Source organism: Vicugna pacos, chromosome 10, assembly GCF_048564905.1.
Source record: "Vicugna pacos chromosome 10, VicPac4, whole genome shotgun sequence".
In the NCBI taxonomy this organism is placed as follows: domain Eukaryota; kingdom Metazoa; phylum Chordata; class Mammalia; order Artiodactyla; family Camelidae; genus Vicugna; species Vicugna pacos.
The window spans coordinates 6,743,547-6,762,865 of NC_132996.1; the positions used below are offsets into that span (position 1 = coordinate 6,743,547).

General features: G+C 37.2%; 1 protein-coding gene across 1 annotated transcript in view; it reads left to right on the top strand.

Annotated features, from left to right (window-relative positions):
- The window catches only part of PGR (progesterone receptor), a 73,072-nt gene that overhangs the window by 33,783 nt on the left and 19,970 nt on the right, over positions 1 to 19,319 (top strand). Inside the window, exons 3-4 of the mRNA XM_072970759.1 lie at positions 4,051 to 4,167; positions 16,352 to 16,645. Coding sequence (XP_072826860.1) covers positions 4,051 to 4,167; positions 16,352 to 16,645 — 411 coding nt within the window. The remainder of the gene's footprint in view (positions 1 to 4,050; positions 4,168 to 16,351; positions 16,646 to 19,319) is intronic.

Genomic DNA, 19,319 nt, shown 5'->3' on the forward strand with positions numbered 1-19,319 from the left:
GAACAGTCTACTGAAGTAATAGAAATAAAAGCAAGAGTAAACAAATGGGACCTAGTGAAACTTACAAGCTTCTGCACAGCAAAGGAAATTATAAGTAAAACAAAACAACAACCTACAGATTGGGAGAAAATTTTTGCAAATGAAACTGACAAAGGCTTCATCTCCAGAATATATAAGCAGCTCATACGACTCAATAAGAAAAAAATAAACCACCCAATCCAAAAATGGGCAAAAGACCTAAACAAGCAATTCTCCTAGGGAGAAATACAAATGATCAATAGGCACATGAAGAAATGCTCAATATTTCTAATTATCAGAGACACGCAAATCAAAACTACAATGAGGTATCACCTCACACCAGTCAGAATGGCCATCATTCAAAAATCCACAAATGACAGATGCTGGAGAGGCTGTGGAGAAAGGGGAACCCTCCTACACTGCTGGTGGGAATGCAGTTTGGTGCAGCCACTGTGGAAAACAGAATGGAGATTCCTCAAAAGACTAGGAATAGACTTACTGTATGACCCAGGAATTCCGTTCCTGGGCATCCATCCAGAAGGAACCCTACTTCAAAAAGACATCTGCACCCCAATGTTCATAGCAGCACTATTTACAATAGCCAAGACATGGAGACAGCCTAAATGTCCATCAACAGATGACTGGATAAAGAAGAAGTGGTATATTTATACAATGGAATACTACTCAGCCATAAAACCCGACAACATAATGCTATTTGCAGCAACCTGGATGTCCCTGGAGAATGTCATTCTAAGTGAAGTAAGCCAGAAAGAGAAAGAAAAATACCATATGAGATCGCTCATATGTGGAATCAAAAAAAATAAATAAAAACAAAAACAAACAAACAAAGCATAAATACAAATAGAAACAGACTCATAGACATAGAATACAAACGTGATTGCCAAGGGGGCGGATGGTGGGAAGGAATAGACGGGATTTCAAAATTGTAGAATATATAAACAGGATTATACTATACAGCACAGGGAAATATACACAAGATCTTATGTTAGCTCACAGAGAAAAAACTGTGACAATGAATATATATATGTTCATGTATAACACAAAATATTCTGCTCTACACTGGAATTTGGCACAACATTGTAAAATGATTATGAATTAATATAGAATGTTTAAAAAACACTAAATAACAAATGTATGGAATAGTTGGCAATTGAACATAAGTGACTAGATATATTAATTTTCATCTTGGTATCTGGTATGATGAAATACTGTCCAAAGCCATAACTTATTAAAACAATCTATGAGATAAATAAATAAATAGCTAGCTAGCTCCTTCCTTTAAAAAAAAAAAAGGCAAGGAGTTTACTGAAATAAAAGGCATTCTATAATACAAATAAATGTTGAAAGGTGGTAAATAATAAACTGGAAGAAGTGATATTTTAATTTACTTTATATGACAATAAGTGAAAAATTACTGCAGATTTTATATTGTTGAGTATAAATATATTTAGGACTATTAGTGAAATAATACATACAATTAGGTATATGTGTATTCAACAAATATTATCAAACCTTTACTAGACACCGGAATTACCAGAATCTAAAGACCTAGTTTCTACATTCTCACAGAATGTAGGGGAATCAGGCACACAGTATTTATAAGAGGAATATATTGAATGTGCATTGGCACACAAATGAAACATCCAGACCTTTCTAGGGTCAGTCAGGTAAGACCAGACTTGAAAGATGAGTAAGAGTTTACCAAGCAGATAAATTTGAAAAAGAAGTAGAGTCATAAAGACATGAGAGAATTTGGGCAAATACAATGATGTTAGTACAGCTGGAGTATAAAGAAGATAAAAAAGAGTGTGTGATTAAAAAGAAATGACCTGGTAATTGCTTTTCCAACCATAAAGGAAATAAGAGGTTTTCCAAGGAGAAGGAAAACATGGCGCTCTATTACAGACTTCACATGATAGTTCCCTGGGTTTCACCAGGGACAAATGATGCATATATTAAGAGGAAGATCTAAGTAGTATCTCTTATTGGGAGTGAACGCTTCTGTTGTTTAGCATTATGCCATTTATCCTGTTTGTGGTAGCCCATAGCTTATATTCTTAAGTGTCTCGTAACTCCTGGTGGTGAAGGTGTGGGTAGACAACGAGGATGTTAGAAAGTAGAATGCATGGAGTGGTTTAATAGAGTGACTTTTTGTAGACTTGTTGTACAGTGACAATATTATGTTGGGCTGTGGAGCAGCAGCAATGTGCAATTTGAGCCATCAATCTGTGATTTATGAGGAAAAAGCAAGTAGGTCTGGACATGGATGTGTTTTTTGAAGCCAGGATATAAATTTGGGACTATTGTCTGAAGAAAAGTGATAGCAATAGACCTTATGTTGGATTTGCAACCACCACAGCTTAATATTTTGCAGACTTCCCAGATAATGTTGCAACAGAGCCAAGACATTTGGGTGTGAACGTTCTTCATCTTATATATAGCCAGATACTTGATGGATTGACACATGTAATGGAGTGGTTCTTTCTGCATTCCTTGCCTTCTTGGTGGCTCTGAGTCCTGGCCAAGTGTTGTGGTATGGAGGCAGTGATGGGGCCCCATGCCAAATTATCTTAGTCAACTCTGGTTGGAACTGGCTGGCTGCAACATTTCTTAGGCACCGCTGTGAAGCTTCATAACCTCCCTTTATTAGGAGGAAAGCCTGGTGCCCAGGACTCCTGCTGAACAAGAGAGTGGGCACTCGTATGTGAGAGGACATGAGTTTCAGCTTGTGGAGGAATACATTCTTAAGAAAAGTCTTCTCTGTGCTTTTCCAAAAACGCCCCAGGTCAACGAGCCGGTTTGTTACGACCGATCCCATAGGCATGGCCTTTTTGCCATTTACCTTTGGGACGTGGCTGTTTCTCTACTCAGTTAAGCAAATGTTCAAGGTATTTCTGTGTCCCTTTCCTACAAGAACTTTGGCCAGAAGAGTGGATCTGGTTTTAGTGTCGACTAATACAAAATACTGTAGGAAGATTCCATAACCTTTTAAAATTACTTTTTATGCTTAAGTATAAGTAAACTGATGATGTTAAAAGACTCACAGTCTGTTTTATAGGAATTTATTGGAAAATGAGGTGTGCCAAAGCAGTACATTTTCTAGTTAATATTTACATGTTTAAGCTGAGGGTTTTTTTTTTCATTTTTGTTCGATCTAAATAAATTAGATTGCTCTATGCCTTATTAAATGTAACATGTTTTTGACTTAAAATTCATCATTGTTGAATATTAAATTCTTATTCCAGACTTTTTGAAGGGTATATCCATTTATACCCTTCCCCTGCGCAAAATGACCCCAGGGTCACGTATTTTACCCTTATTCTCCTGTAATCCTCCTGTCCTCTCCTTCATTGAGTTCATCTCATTGTTTTAAATTGTTCTCCCGTTATCATTGTTTCTGTGCATCCTGTTTTCTAATTGGTAGCCAGAACAGACCAGACAATAAAGTCAGTACAGTCAGTCACATTTTTTTACATGCTATTCAAATTCATGAGACCCTCAAAGAGTGTGCTAGCTCCAAGAGTTTCCAAAAGAATTAAGCACATAGGTTTTATTAAAAAGTCTATTCTAGAGGCTCCTTTAATTATCTGCACCTGCTTTCATGAAGTTTTATATGTCAGAAAAGAAAAAAAGTTTCACTACAGCTTGACTATCTTAGCATGTTAATGCTTATCAGCAACACGTAACTAATCGTGAAATGACAGAAAGGTCTAAGGGCATTCCGATGCTGACTCCGTTAAGAAGAGGCAAAGAAATCTTTTACAGAAGATCTTTGAAGGAGTCCTTGAATTGGCTTCTAAGCTGTCTTCACCTCATTTAGGCTCCTCAAGGTTCAGGTGAAGTATTGACTTTGGAGCACCGCCAGCCCTCAGCTGTGCCCAGCAAGAGGCTGGCTGAGACGTTCACGCACCTGCAAACGTACACCTGTCCTCTTTTTCAGTTGTCATTTTGTAGAATTTCCAGTGGTCTTTAGACACTGTAAGTAATTTTTACTTTTTTTTTTTTTTTTAGGGCAGCATAACTATTTGTGTGCTGGAAGAAATGACTGCATTGTTGATAAAATTCGTAGAAAAAACTGCCCGGCGTGTCGCCTTAGAAAGTGTTGTCAGGCCGGCATGGTCCTTGGAGGTAACGCTGGTGTTTTCATCAGTAACGTACTGTCTGATATGTACACTGTAAAACTGTGGGTTTTCTTATTTCTGTCTTGATTATTGATGTCTGGATGAGGCAATCAATTCTGTCTCATTAAATTAAGGATTTCCAGCATGTAGAGGTTTGTTACAGAGAAGTAATAAACCTCCATTTGTCTGTATTGCCTATGCGATGTTCACCGACTTCTCATTAAGTGACGGGTTGGCGTTAAGGCTGTGCGACGCGCTGCCTATCTGTACTTGAGTAAGTCACCAACCCTTTGTAAAATGAGAGCATTGAAGTTCCTTCGAGCTCAGGAGCTGATTGTGTGAGTTGGTGAAGTACATTAATCTCCATCTCGTCCTCTCTGTCAGTCACTCCTTTTCTACTTCCCTCCCTCACTCTCTTTTTGTAACTAGATACTGAGCCCTTGCACTTACCAGGGATTGTTGTAAGTTCTGAGAGTACAGCAGCCAAATCCCTGTCCTCGTGGTGCTTTCCTTCTCGGGGAGGAGCAGTAAGTATCCATGTCAAGTGATGGGAAGGGCTGTGGAACCCATCAGGCAGGGTCAGTTAATGGGGAGTACCAGGGAGGGAGCCACTCCTAAACCGTTTACTCTGATTAATATTTTCATTTCATTTAGCCCTTTCTGGCAATAACATCCCTGAAATCCGGAGTCTGATGTGGTAGTTACAATTTTTCTAAAACACGTTTAAGACATTTACAACTGTTTAAATATACATTCAGGGTACCACCTAAAACAGCTCATGTGCCATAAATGGTATGTGGTACCTTCTGAGAAGGAGTGTATGAGACCAACATTTTTGAATGCCCACTGTGTTAAGCACCCTGCTTAGTTCCGTCTCTGCTGCCCGTGAGCATGATACAGTCTAATCGCTAGTAGAATAATTATTACACAGTAATACACAGTAAAACAGTAAGTGGTTTAACAGAGGTACCACACATCATTATGCAAGTACAGCAAAGGAATGGATTAATTCTATCTCAGGGAGTCACCAGAGCTTCAGAGAGGAGGCTTTCAAAGCAGGAAGGAATCATAGGGCGGGTATAGTTCAGGGATAGAGTGCCTGCTTAGCATGCAGGAGGTCCTGGGTTCAACCCCCAGTACCTCCGTTTAAAAAAATGAACAGAAACTTTGTAAGTGGAAAAGGAAAAAGGTATTTACAGTGAGAAATATGATGCGTTCCAGTGATGGTTTTTCTGGAAAGCAGATTAATAACAGGAATGGCAAGAAATGAAACTTGCAAGTTACGTTGGGTGATCTAGGATTGGACTTGAACTCTCTTCTGTGTGCAGTGGAACAGGTGATCTTTCTAACAAATGGTCCGTGGACCCTCCATGGAGCAAAGCCTAAATTTCTAAATGCACTACCCAGGCCCTTTCATCACCTAGCAGCTGCTCTCTGTCCCCGGGCCTTCGGGAGTCCCACCCTGCAGTCACCCACTGTCACCTGTCTTTGCACGCGTTTTGCTTTTGCCCGCACCGTTCTCCTTTCACTCCTTGTGAGCTTTTACATATCCCTCATATTAAGTTCAAGTGTCGTTTTTTCGTGTGTGAAGTCTTCCTATCTCCCCAGTCGCTGCAGGCAGAGGGGTTCTGTGGCGACAGAGTTTGATGCAGTGCTCTTTATACTTGGGGCGGTTGAAAGCCCTTGAGCCAGCCTGCACTGGCCCTTACCCTGACGGTGCTTACTTCAGCATTTCTACCCTTACAACGGAACACTGACCAAAGTGGAGGTGGTGAGATCCAGCCACCCTACTCCCATCCCAGCCCATGTGAGGCACTGGGAATTCGCTTTCTCTCTCCTTTCCCCCAATATCTTATCTACCTTCATTGTAGTACTTACCTTGTTGTTTTGTAACTGTTTATGAACTGGTATCCCATTCAAGAATTTTCTCCTTATCCAAGATTAGTCATTTGCAAGCAGGAACTTCATTTTAGTGTTTTCAGGTTAAAAGTACTTGTTTAAGATGTGCTCATTAAATATTTGTGACTGATATTTTGAAGTCATTTGAAGTACAGGTGTTTGTGCATTCTTGAACATGAAGTCCATCCAGAGTCATTTCCAGGACACAGAAAGGGTGTTTGGCGGAGGAAAAGGGGATGAAGTCTAAGGTGGTGTTTTTCACTTTGAGGAAGGGTGCTAGCCCTTGAGGCAGTCCTCCATTCCGTAGGTTCATTTATTTTATGGTCTTACTGTTATAATGGAAAAGTGATTTGAAGTAGACCAAGTAAAAATGTGGAGACACCTGGTCACTGAGAAGCTGGGGTTCATTCAGAGGAAAGATGTGGTTCCCAGCCAGCAATAAGACAGATGCTCAGTAAGAAACGAAGTAACAAGAAGAGAACTTAAGGGAGGACTCAGAACTGGGATGAAAGGAGAGGATTCCATTCCAGGGACACAGACTAAAGTAGCATCAGAGCTGGGCCAGCAGCAAGACCGCACTGCTGTTGTAATTGACTGCAGTTTCCTTATATTTCTTCTGCTTAAGGGCATAATTGGTTCCATTATTGGGCAGAGCTGAATTTAGAACCAAATGAACCCAGCTCCAGAGATTAGAATGAGAAACAGGCAGAAATACAAGTAGGTAGTTATCATTGTCCACGTAGATTGTCCCTAAAGATTTATTTGGGTAGTGTGGCCATTTCAACAGTATTAATTCTTCCAATCCAGGAACATGGGATATATTTCCACTCTTTGAATCTTCAATTTCCCTTATCAGTGTTTTCCTTTATCAAAGTTCTCAGCATACAAGTCATTCACCTCTGTGGTCAGGTTTATGCCTAGGTTTTATTTTTTGATACAATTTTAAACAGGATTTTTTTTTTCTTTCTCGTACTGGTATTTTCTTGGTAGTACAAGGAATGCAACAGATTTCTGTATGTTGATCTTGTATCCTGCTACCTTGCTGAATTCATTTATCAGTTCTAGTATTTTTTGTGTAGAGTGTTTAGGATCTTCTCTGTAGAGTATAATGTCATCTGCATATAGTGACAATTTTACCTCTTCCCTTCCAATCTGGATCCCTTTTATTTATTTTACTTGTCTTATTGCTGTGGCTAGGCCTTCTAATACTACATTGAGTAGAAGTGGTGAGAGTGGGCATCCTTGTCTTGTTCTGCATTTTAGCGGGAAGCCTTTCAACTTTTCACCATTGAGTATTATGCTGCCTATAAGATTGTCATAAATAGCTTTTATTATGTTGAGATATGTTCCCTCTATACCCAGTTTGGTTAGAATTTTTATCATAAATGGGTGTTGAATTTTATCAGGCACTTTTTCTGCAGCCATTGAGATGATCATGTGATTTTTGTCCTTTCTCTTGTTGACTTGGTGTATCACGTTGATTGATTTGCATATATTGAACCATCGTTGTGTCCTTGGGATGAACTCAAGTTGATTACAGAGTATAATCTTTTTTGTGTTGTTGGATTCTGTTTGCTAATATTTTGTTGAGGATTTTTGCATCTATGTTCATCAGTGATATTGGTCTGTAATTTTCTTTTTTGGTAGTGTCTTTGTCTGGTTTTGATATCTCTCCCCAGGCTCATCACTGATCTTCAGCAGCCAGTCCCAGCCTGCCCCTGCTGGCTCACATCTAGGATTGGGGATCGCATGGACCCCCTGTGCCAGCTTCTCCTAGTTCTGTCTGCCAGGTGGCTGCCACTTTCTCCTCCGAGCCTCAGAAGCTCCACTTCTGTCCCCATTCACCTCCCAGCTGGTTAGGAGGCGTCACAGCATGAATAACAAAAGATGAAACTAAAGAGAACATTGACTATTTTAAATAATGCTGCAGTGAACATAGGGGTGCATGTATCTTTTTGAGTTAGTATTTTAATTTTATTGGGATAAATACCCAGAAGTGGCATTGCTGGATCTTATGGTGCTTCTGTTTTTAATTGTTTCGAGGAACCTCTATCTTCCATAGTGGGTACACCAGTTTACATTTCTACAAACAGTGCATGAGGTTTCCCTTTTCTGCACATTCTCACCAACACTTTCTTGTCCTTTTGATGATAGCCATCCTGCTAGGTGTGAGGTATTATTATCTCATTGTAATTTTGATTTGCAGTTCTCTGATATTAGTGATGTTGAGCATCTTTTCATGGCCATCTGTATGTCTTCTTTGGAAAACTGTGGAATCTAAAAAAAAAAAGTTAACTCAAAGATACAGAAAACGTATTGCTGGTTGCCAGAGGCAGAGGATAGAGGAGGGTGAAATGAGTAAAGATGTCCAAAAGGTACAAACTTTAGGTTATAAAACAAGTCATGGAGATGTACAGCATGGTAATGATGGCTGATACTACTATATTGTCTATGTTAAAGATGCTAAGACAGTGGCTCTTAAAAGTTCTCATCACAAAAAAGAAATACTAGTAACTATGTGTGGGACGGGTAGTAACTAGATTTATTGCAGTGATCATTTCACAATATACACAAATATTGAACCATTATGTGGTACATCTAAAACTAGTATAATGTTTCATGTCAATTATATCTCAATTTAAAAAAGAAAACATTGGAAAACTTTTAGGAGTTAATAAAATCTTATGGTAGACTGTCAGAGATTAGAGATATTGATGTTTTTGTCATGTCATGACATTGATTTGCAAACTGTTCTCATTTTCTTCAGCAGCTATGTTGTGCTTATGAGAATTCGGTTTGAGTTGTTGGGTCTCTAAGTTGAATATGATTCTTGTTTTAAATGACTCACTTCCCTTACCTTCACTAGGTCACAGTGAACTTTTACATTTTGTTCATTGCTGTACAGTACTAAGTAGGAGAGACAGACTCTGAAGGATGGTTCTGCTTCTAACTTCTTTCCTTTAGAAAACATTTTTGTGTAATGACTCACAAAAAAAATTTTCTGAAATGAATTCACCTCTGGATTTTGCATTTGTGGTAAAAATGCTCAACTATTATAAAGGTAATCAGCTCTTTCAAAAACAAGTGGCTTTCTACGTAAGGGAGTGATTAAATGCGTAGTTATGTTTGCTGATATTTTTTAAACTGGAGACTATGTTTTATAGATTTGTTTTGTTTTATTTTGTCTTTTTTGGTCAAGAGCCTTATCCTCAAATTTTAAAAGGTTATGTTAGAAAGCCAGTTTCTCTCTTACCTCCTACACCTAGATTGGCCTCATTCTCTATGCAAAGAGAATAACTTCCTGGGCTGCAGTGTACAAATTGTATGGTAAAATGGGGTTTTTTTCCTCTTTTTTTTCCCTCATTCTACACTTGAAGCCAACAAAACCTCAATTTCTTTCCTGAAGAATTCCATAATTCTTGAATTTGGGACACTGAACAGTACCTTTTTGGGAAGTATAGAAGCCTACTCTATGCATTTAATGGGCATAGACTATAAAAAATAATATCATTTGCACCAACAAAGGCAGGATTTGCTGTGGGTAATGCCTGCCATCTACCTCTTTAGACTCTCACAGTCTCCCTCTTAAGAGCATCTCCTTTTTCACCCAAACCCTGGTCTTTGAATCAGCGCCCCTCAGCGACAGTACCTCTCCCACTGTTCCTTCGCTTCACTGCACTGAAACCTGTAGCTAAATACTGTACTCTGGTCACTGCCTGCTTGTTCACCCTAAACACCACCCCATGCACACTTGATCAAAATGTTCCTTAGCGGGTTCATTCTCACTTCTTTGCTTAAAGTTTTATGGGAATTTGTGGGGCCTGCTTTTATGACTTCTAGCCCAAAGTGTTCAGTTATATCTGTCAGTATTTGTATTCTCTAGACTCAGTAAAAAGTCAAGATTGAGGGATATAATGATTGTCCATTTGTAGTCTGACTTGTTTGAAAGATGGAGGCATTTACTCTTTAAAAAACTCAACTCTAATATACTTGTTTGGTAAATACATATTTTAATTTTATATTTCCTATTATCTAGCATTTTTGAAGTATTTTGATATGAGAAGTAGAGGTGGATGCTGAAAAAGGAAAAGCAAGTTAGATCAGTGCTATAAGGGGTTGTGAGAGCCTAGTCCCAGTGGGCTGGTTCCAGCAGCAGCATCCTTTATGTATCCAAAGTAGTAACATGTGTCTAGACATCATGTTTCACAGCTATGATTGGGATGGTTGCCTGTAAGTCCACCCAGACTATAATGATGTGTGTTACGATCCTCATAATATCAAAGGATTTGCACCATTACTTAATTGTCTGCTGATCTTTACCCTCTATTTCCCCACTTAATTCTTAGAAAGCTTTCTGACCGCCGTATACCTTACATTTCAGTATCCAACGTAATATTCTTCCTTTCCTTCTATGCAGCAAGTCCTGTACCATCACACGAACATTTTGTCCTCCGCTCAATATAAGAAATGAAAACAAGCAGCAAAAAAAGAGGCCACAGCAAAGGGAACTGCACTCATTTCAGAACACAATCTAGAAATAATAGTCATTATTATTTTATTCAGTCTAATAGATTTTCTTCCATGTTTACCTGTTTGTTTGCACAATTTTTTTCCCAATTCAGTTCTTCATTCAGTTTCCTTATTTTTGAAATAAATTTTTTATAAGTTCCTTCTGTGGGAATTTGTTAAACTCGTTTTTTTTCCACAAAAATACCTTTATTTCAGCTTTGTTTCTGAGTAAAAATTTTGCTGGTTATAAGATTTGGAGTTGACTTTTTTCCTCTACACCTTAACAATGATAGTCTACTATGTTCTGGCATGTATCATTTTTTTCTGAGAATTCTCCTGGTTATCTAACAGTTGCTCATTTGAGGCAATATTTTCTCTATATTTGTTGAAATTTTTAAAATTTTTTATTCAACTGTAGTTGACTTACAACGTTGTTTTGGTTTCAGGTGTACAGTAAAGTGATTCACTTATATATGTATTATTTTTCATATTCTTTTTGATTATAGGTTATTATACTGAATATAGTTCTCTGTGCTAGACAGTAGGTCTTTGTTGTTTATCTGTTTTATATACAGTAGTATAAATCCCAGACTCCTAATTTATCCCTCCCCACCTCCCCTTTCCCCTTTGGTAACCATAGTTTGATTTGTTTTGTTTTGTGGAGGGAGTAATTAGGGTTTTTTTTGTGTGTTTATTATTTAAGGGAGGTACTAGGGATTGAACTCATGACCTCGTGCATGCTAAACATGCACTCTATCACTGAGCTATACCCTCCCTCCATAGTTTGTTTTCTGTCTGTGAGTATGTTTCTGTTTTGTAAATAAGTTTATTTGATCATTGTTTTAGATTCCATGACTAAGTGATATCATATGATATTTGTCTTTCTGTCTAATTTCATTTAGTATAAGTCTCTAGGTTCATCCATGTTGCTGCAAATGGCATTATTTCATTTTTCTTTTATAGCTGAGTAATATTCCATTGTGTGTATACACCACATCTTCTTTATGCAGTCATCTGTAAATGGACACTTAGGTTGCTTCCATATCTTGGCTATTATAAATAGTACTGCTATGAGCATTGAGGTACATGTGCCTTTTTGAATTAAGTTTCCCTCTGAATATATGCCCAGGAGTGACATTGCTGGATCATATGATAACTCTATTTTCAGTTTTTTAAATAACTTCCATACTGTTCTCCATAGTGTCTTCACCAATTTACATTCCCACCAACAGGGTAGGAGGGTTCCCTTTTCTCCACCCCCTCCCCAGCATTTATTATTTGTAGACCTTTTGATGATGGCCATTCTGATAGGTGTGAGGTGATACGCCTCATTGTGATTTCGATTTGCATTTCTCTAATAACTAGCAATGCTGAGCATCTTTTCATGTGCCTATTGGTGATCTGTGTGTCTTCTTTGGAGAAATGTGTATGTAGGTCTTTTCCCCATGTTTTGATTGGGTTGTTTGGTTTTTTGATATTGAGTAGTATGAGCTGTTTGTATATTTTTAATATTATCCTCTTGTCAGAAGGCAAAAACTCTAATTTGAAAAGATACATGCATTCCAAATGTTCACGGCAACAGTATTTGCAATAGCCAAGACATGGAAACAACATGAGTACACGTCAACAGCTGATTGATTTAAGAAAATTTGGATTTTTTTCTAAGTAGGATGAGAAGTCACTGAGAGTATTGAGCAAGGAGTGAAATAATCTGACTGCAGTTTTAAAGGCTCATTCAGCCAGGTAGAGAATAGACTGTGGAGGCACAAAGGTGAAAGCTGGGAGACCAGCCGGCACATGCTGCAGTAGTATAGCTCTCATGATGGCGGCTTCAGCGATGGCGGGAGCAGTGGAAATGGGGAGAAATGACTGGATTCAGGTTACACTTTCATGGTAATCCACCAAGATTTGCTGATGAATTAGATATGAAGTGAGAGAATAAGTGAGGTATCAAGGATGATACCAGCGTTTTTGTCCAAAGCAAGTGTGTAAATGGAGTTGAAAAAATGGAAGCTGAAGTTTGGGGGCGAGTGCATCAAAGTTTTGCTCTAAACATATTATGTTTTGGGGGGAGTTATTGGACATGTAAGTGGTGATACTGACTAGACAGCTAGATAGTTGAGTCTAGAGTTCTCAGAAGAAGTTGAGGCAAGAGTTATAAAATTGTAAACATTCCATATCAACATGAAATTAAAGATATAAGAGTAGATGCAAACACCTAAAAAGAGAGTAGCTATATAAGAGAAGTCTGAGGACTGAGCTCTGAAACTCCAAGATTAGGAGTTAAGAAGATGTTGAGCACAAGCCAGAGAGACTAAAGAGGTGGCCACAAGGGTGAGGTATGTGGAAGCCAAGAGAATAGAGTGTTACAGGAAGAAGGAAATGATCAGTTGTGTCAAGTACCATTGATGGTTTGATTAAGTTAAGTAGTGAGTATTGACTATTGTGTTTTGACCAGTGAAAAGCATTAGTGTGCTTGCCAAGAACAATTTTACTGGAGTAGGGAGAAGAAAAACCTGACTGGAATGGGTTTAAGAGAAAATGGGAGGAGAAGAAAAGGAGCGAGTGGGGTGGATTTTGCATGAGAGGGACCATTAGAGGATGTGGACAAGAGGGCAAATAACTTCAGAGGAGAGTCCTTGAATAGGTGAGAAGGAATAAGATTTCATGCTGAAATGATAGCAGCACAGGCAGGTCATGCATTGTAACAGAAGAGAAGGCAGGGTATAGGGGCACCAGTATGGTAAACTGACTGCAAAGATAATCTTCTCCAGTTAGATGTCCTCTTAAATTTTCACAAACTTGATCCCATATGCAAACCTCATAGAGAAAAATATTCTAAAGTAGTGTTTTCCAAACTGTTAATTCCATGAGATACTATCAGGTTTTTCATCAAAAGGCCAGATATTCTTGGAAAACACTAGATACTAATATTATTCTCTTTAGAGATTTATCATCCATACAGTATATTAGAGGTTCTGTGGCACAGTCCCAAGTAAGGTAAGGCTATCACTGTAATTTTTCTAATACACTATTGCTTGAACATATATGACTGTAGAAGCCTGTGTTTGTTTATTTGCTTGGGTTTTGGTGATTAGGATCTCTTTCAAACACTCCTTGTGAGGCAGATTTTTACTCATCTCACTGTCTGACTGTTTTCCTTCCTAACACATCACAATTCAGCAAAGTAGAAATTCTCTAGATTGTCCAGAAATACAGATGTGCCCTGACCAGCACAGGATATAAATGCTACCCACCCTTAGTTTAGAAATGGGATTTTTAATTTTGGATCCTTAGATTTCATAGTAGTCCATGTATTGATTTCAAGAATTTCACATGATCATGAGTCCACTGTAATTGTGTATAAGATTTTGTGGGAGTTGCATATGTAGATGCTTATCTTTTAACAGATTCTCTTCTTTTAATTGAAGTATATAATCAGTTACAAATTATCAATTTCTGATGTACAGTATAGTGTCCCAGTTGTGCATATATATATACATATATTCATTTTCATATTCTTTTTCATTAAACGTTATTACTAGAAACTAATATAGTTCCTTGTACTATACAGAAGAAATTTGTTTTTTATCTATTTTTATATATAGTGGTTAACATTTTCAAATCTCAAACTCCCAAATTTATCCCTTCCCACCCTCTTTCCCCTGGTAACCATAAGATTGTTTACTATGTTTGCGAGTCTGTCTGTTTTGTAGATGAGTTCATTAGTGTCCTCTTTTTTCTTCTTCTTTTTTTTTAGATTCCACATATGAGTGATACCATATGGTATTTTTCTTTCTCCTCTGGCTTACTCCAAAAGAATGATGATCTCAAGGTCTATCCATGTTGCTGCAAATGGCATTACTTTATTCTTTTTATGGCTGAGTAGTATTCCATTGTATAAATATATAAATGGACATTTAGGTTGTTCCCATGTCTTGGCTGTTGTGTATAGTGTTGCCATGAGCATTTGGGTGCATGTATCTTTTTGAATTAAAGTTCCTTCCAGATAGATGCCCAGGAGTGGGGTTGCTGTATCATGTGGTAAGACTATTTTTAGTTTTTTAGGTATTTCCATATAATGTTTTCCATAATGGCTGCACCAAATTTCATTCCCACCAACAGTGTAGGAGGGTTCCCTTTTCTCCACACCCTCTCCAGCATTCATCATTTGTGGACTTTTGAATGATGGCCATTCTGATTGGTGTAATGCGATACCTCATTGTAGTTTTGATTTGCCTTTCTCTGATAATTAGTGATATTGAGCATTTTTTCACGTGCCTATTGGCCATTTGTATGTCTTCACTGGAGAATTGCTTGTTTAGGTCTTCTGCCTATTTTTGGATTGGGTTGTTTGGGTTTTTTGGTTTTTAAGTTGTATGCAGTGTTTATATACTTTGGAAATTAAGCTCTTGTCAGTCTCATCTTTTTCAAGTATCTTCTCCCATTCCATAGGTTGTCTTTTTTATTTTGCTTATGGTTTCCTTTGCTGTGCAAAAGCTTATAAGTTTAATTAGGTCCCATTTGTTTATTTTTGCTTTTATTTCTATTGCCTGGGTAGATTGCTCTAGGAGAACATTGCTCTATGAGACATAAGATTTATGTCAGAAAATGTTTTGCCTATGTTATCTTCTAGTAGATTTATCATGTCTTGTCTTATATTTAAGCTATTTTAAGTTTATTGTTGTGCATGGTGTGAGGGAATATTCTAACTTCATTGTTTTATATACTGCTGTCCAGTTATCCCACACCACTTGCTGAAGAGACTGTCTTTTCTCCATTTTATATGCTTGCCTTTTTTGTCAAAGATTAATTGACTGTACGTCTGTAGGTTTATTTCTGGGCTCTCTATTCTGTTCCTGCTTATTCTGCTGTCTATGTCTATTTTTGTGCCAGTACCACGCTGTTTTGATTACTGTAGCTCTGTAGTATTGTCTGAAGTCTGGAAGGGTTATTTGGTTTTTTTCTTCAGTATTTCTTTGGCAATTCTGGGTCTTTCGTGATTCCATATAAATTTTAGGATTATTTGTTCTAGTTCTGTGAAAAATGTCATGGGTAATTTGATAGGATTCACATTAAATCTGTATATTGCTTTGGGTAGCATGGCCATTCTGACAATTTTGGATTCTTGAATCCAAGAGCATGGGATATCTTTCCATTTTCTTTAAGCCATCTCTAATTGACTTAATCAGTGGTTTGTAGTTCTCTGTATGTAAGTCTTTCATCCCCTTGGTTAGATTTATTCCTAAGTATTTTATTGTTTTTAATGCAATTTTAAAAGGAATTTTTTTCTTTACTTTCTTTTTCTGATATTTCATTGTTAGTGTTAAGAAATGCAACTGATTTCTGTATGTTAATCTTATATCCTGCTACCTTACCGAAGAAAATTCAACATCTACTAAAGACTGTGTTTTAATTAATGTAGTCGGTAGCATTAGCTTTAGGAAAGCAATCCTGTCAGTATATTGACAAGTACAGAGCTTAGTCTCTCCTAAAAGCCATTTGTGTTCTCTACATGTTGCTGCAAAGCTCCGTAACCCTGCATTGCATCTGGTGTAATTACCCACACCCCTACCCCAGTGAATACCTATGTTAATTCATTCTTTAATCCAAGTCGGAGACCTAACATTTTCACTTATTTGGTCTGATTTTATTAGATTGATGCTAAAACCTGCAATGCTACAATTTTAAGACTTAAGAAAATAATTCTCTGCTGAAATATTTAGTCAGTATGTGTTTAAATGACCTTCTTTTCGTCGTCTTTTTTTTTTTTTTCTCTGTAGGTCGAAAGTTTAAAAAGTTTAATAAAGTTAGAGTTATGAGAGCCCTGGATGCTGTTGCTCTCCCACAGCCGGTGAGCATTCCAAATGAAAGCCAGAGAATCACTTTTTCACCAAATCAAGACTTACAGTTGGTCCCCCCACTAATTAACCTGCTCATGAGCATTGAACCAGACGTGGTCTATGCGGGACATGACAACACCAAACCTGACACCTCCAGTTCCTTGCTGACCAGTCTGAATCAGCTCTGCGAGAGGCAACTCCTTTCAGTAGTCAAGTGGTCTAAATCACTGCCAGGTAATAATAATTTGTATATAATAGCATGCAATGATCACTTTACTGTGGTTTTATTCTAGTGAATATATAAAACAAGTCTGTGCAATAAATTAAATATAGTGTAAACAAGATATATTTCAGCAGTTCAGAATATTTATCTAGGACCCTGTATTATCTGTTACTTGTCTAGGACCCTACTGTGTACTACGGAAATACAAAAAAAATAGCTAACATTTTGAGTCTTGTTGATGAAATAAGAATTACACACTTGAAACAGTTGAGGAACAGCGTACGCTTATGTGTTCAACCACCGATAACAGAGTGGTTCAGAAAAAGACAAATTGACCATCTTCTTAAAAATGTCTAGTACATTCCAGATTCTAATTTAACCAACCTCAAACGGTTGAAAGCAAAACTGAATGCATGTTCAGGGTATATAGCAGGGTATCTAAAGTCAATTAAGAAATAAAATTCCTAAACATAAATGAACAAATAATTTGGACATAGAGAAACCGCCACTGCTATTTTCTCTGATTTATACCCAGACAGTGAGGCTTGGATTATATCATCAGGAAAGGATTTCAGCCACTTTATAAGCTATTTTTCCTTTCAGCACAGCTCCATAGCAACCAGGTGACTGAAAGGATTACAGGAATGCAGTTCTTACCTGGCCAAACCTAAGGCTGCAAAGCCAAGAGGATACATGGGTGGGCAGCAGTAACTTGCGGAGACATTAATCTCGTAATTAGAAATAGGACATTTTTAAAAATTACGTTCTCTTTACACCGATAATACCCTCATACTCCTTTAGACCAGTTTATTTTTTCCAATATCTGATCAAGAATTAAACATCTTATGTCATTTTAGTCTTTAAGAAAATTTAATAGTCTTTTTAAAAGAGAATTCATTTCCCAATTTGCCTTAATATTATTTCTCAGTTATTATTCTGCCTGAAAGGTTTGAAGTACAATAGATGAATTGTTATTGAAAATCCAAGTTTACATGAGACAGAAAGAAAAATAGATTCCAGTTTCTTTAATCTTTTAAAAATACATGTAGAGATAAGTTAATAAATTTCACTATTCTAATGAAGTTAAAGTAATTTTATAGAAAAATCAAAATGCCCATGTTCTTAATTAGCTTCACTCTTGCTGAAAGGCCTTGGGCAGGTAATATTTTTTCCTTTGTAAAAGTTCTGAATTTTTTTTTAAGTTACTGTAAAGTGGTTAGCAAATTTGATAGATCTTTATTAAATTAAAATATTACAGTAGCATTGATGACCTTTTTCTATTTAAAAATATGAGTGTTTACATATGTAAAATTTTTCTGTTTTTCTATTATTTGGAAAAGGTTGTTTCTTTGATTTTTGTTGAGTTGGTTCATATTTCTTTTGCTTGCATTTCGTACATTCTCTATTGTTTAAAAAGATTCTACTATCAGTTGGCAAAGTTAGGAAATAACCAGTTACAGTTTAAAAAATAATTTATGGAAGTTTGGAAAAATGCTAAGTGAGCTTCTTAAGCTGAAACACTATTATCTGTCTAGATTTTTGACCCACACACACCCTCGAAAAGAGTGACAGCAAATTTTTACGTGGTGTTTGGTGGCAACTTTTTTTTAATATTGCAGAGTGTAGTTTGTGTAAGTGAACAAGAATGACAGCTTTACCAGAACTACACGTACTGTTTTCACTAACTGTGTAATAAGGGAAGTGCTAAGATTATCGAAGTATGGTGTGGCCCACAGTCTTTTAAACCATATTTTCATGGTCTGAATTCTAGGAGTAACTCTAACAGAATGAATAATGAAAAGGGTCAATGGACCAGAGTGACTGTATTGACCTCTGTGAAAGGATCTAGAGGGACATGTGTGTATAAAGTAACCTGATATCATTACCTACTCAGAGACTTTTAGTTGACTATAAACCAGAGTAGGTTTTTTTCCTGCATGTGTATTTTTTATTGAAGTTTATAGTCAGTGTGCAATGTTGTGTCAGTTGCTGGTGTACAGTGTAATGCTTCAGTCATACATGAACATACATGTATTTGTTTGCATGTTCTCTTTCACCATAAGTTATTACAAATATTCAGAGTAGTTTTTATTCCCTTGATTCACTCAACAAATGTCTGTTGCATACTTCCTGGGTGCAAGACCTAACAATTAAACAGTCGTGTTAGAAAGAGAAGCCAGAAGGCTGGGTTCATGATGTGAACGGATTTTGGTGCAGCACATCCTAGCATCTGGGCATTAGTTTTGCACATAAGAGAACCTTATTTTATCCATTCACTCACATTATTGGTCTGTGAAAGACGGACTTTGTTAAATGAAGCTTACTAATAGCCAGGATGTCGGCTTACTTATTTATAGTGCAAAAAAAAAAAAAGATACTGCTAGAAAAACATGATAGATCAGGCCATTCTTTCACAGTAGGAGAGTGTAGTTGGAAGTCAGCTTAAGATCAGATGCAGATTTCAGGCCCTCTGAGGCCTTGATGGAGAGAAATCTGCCTCAAACATCTGGGGAAAGAAGTGATGGTCCTAAACTAAATAGGGACACTTCTTCACAAGGTCATACATTATCTGGTTTAGCTCATTTGAATAGCAGACCTGTAGAGTTTTGAGGTTAAAACACCGTACATAATAAGGGTTTAAGACCTAAAATCTGTAGATTACATATGTTTATCCAAATAAACCAA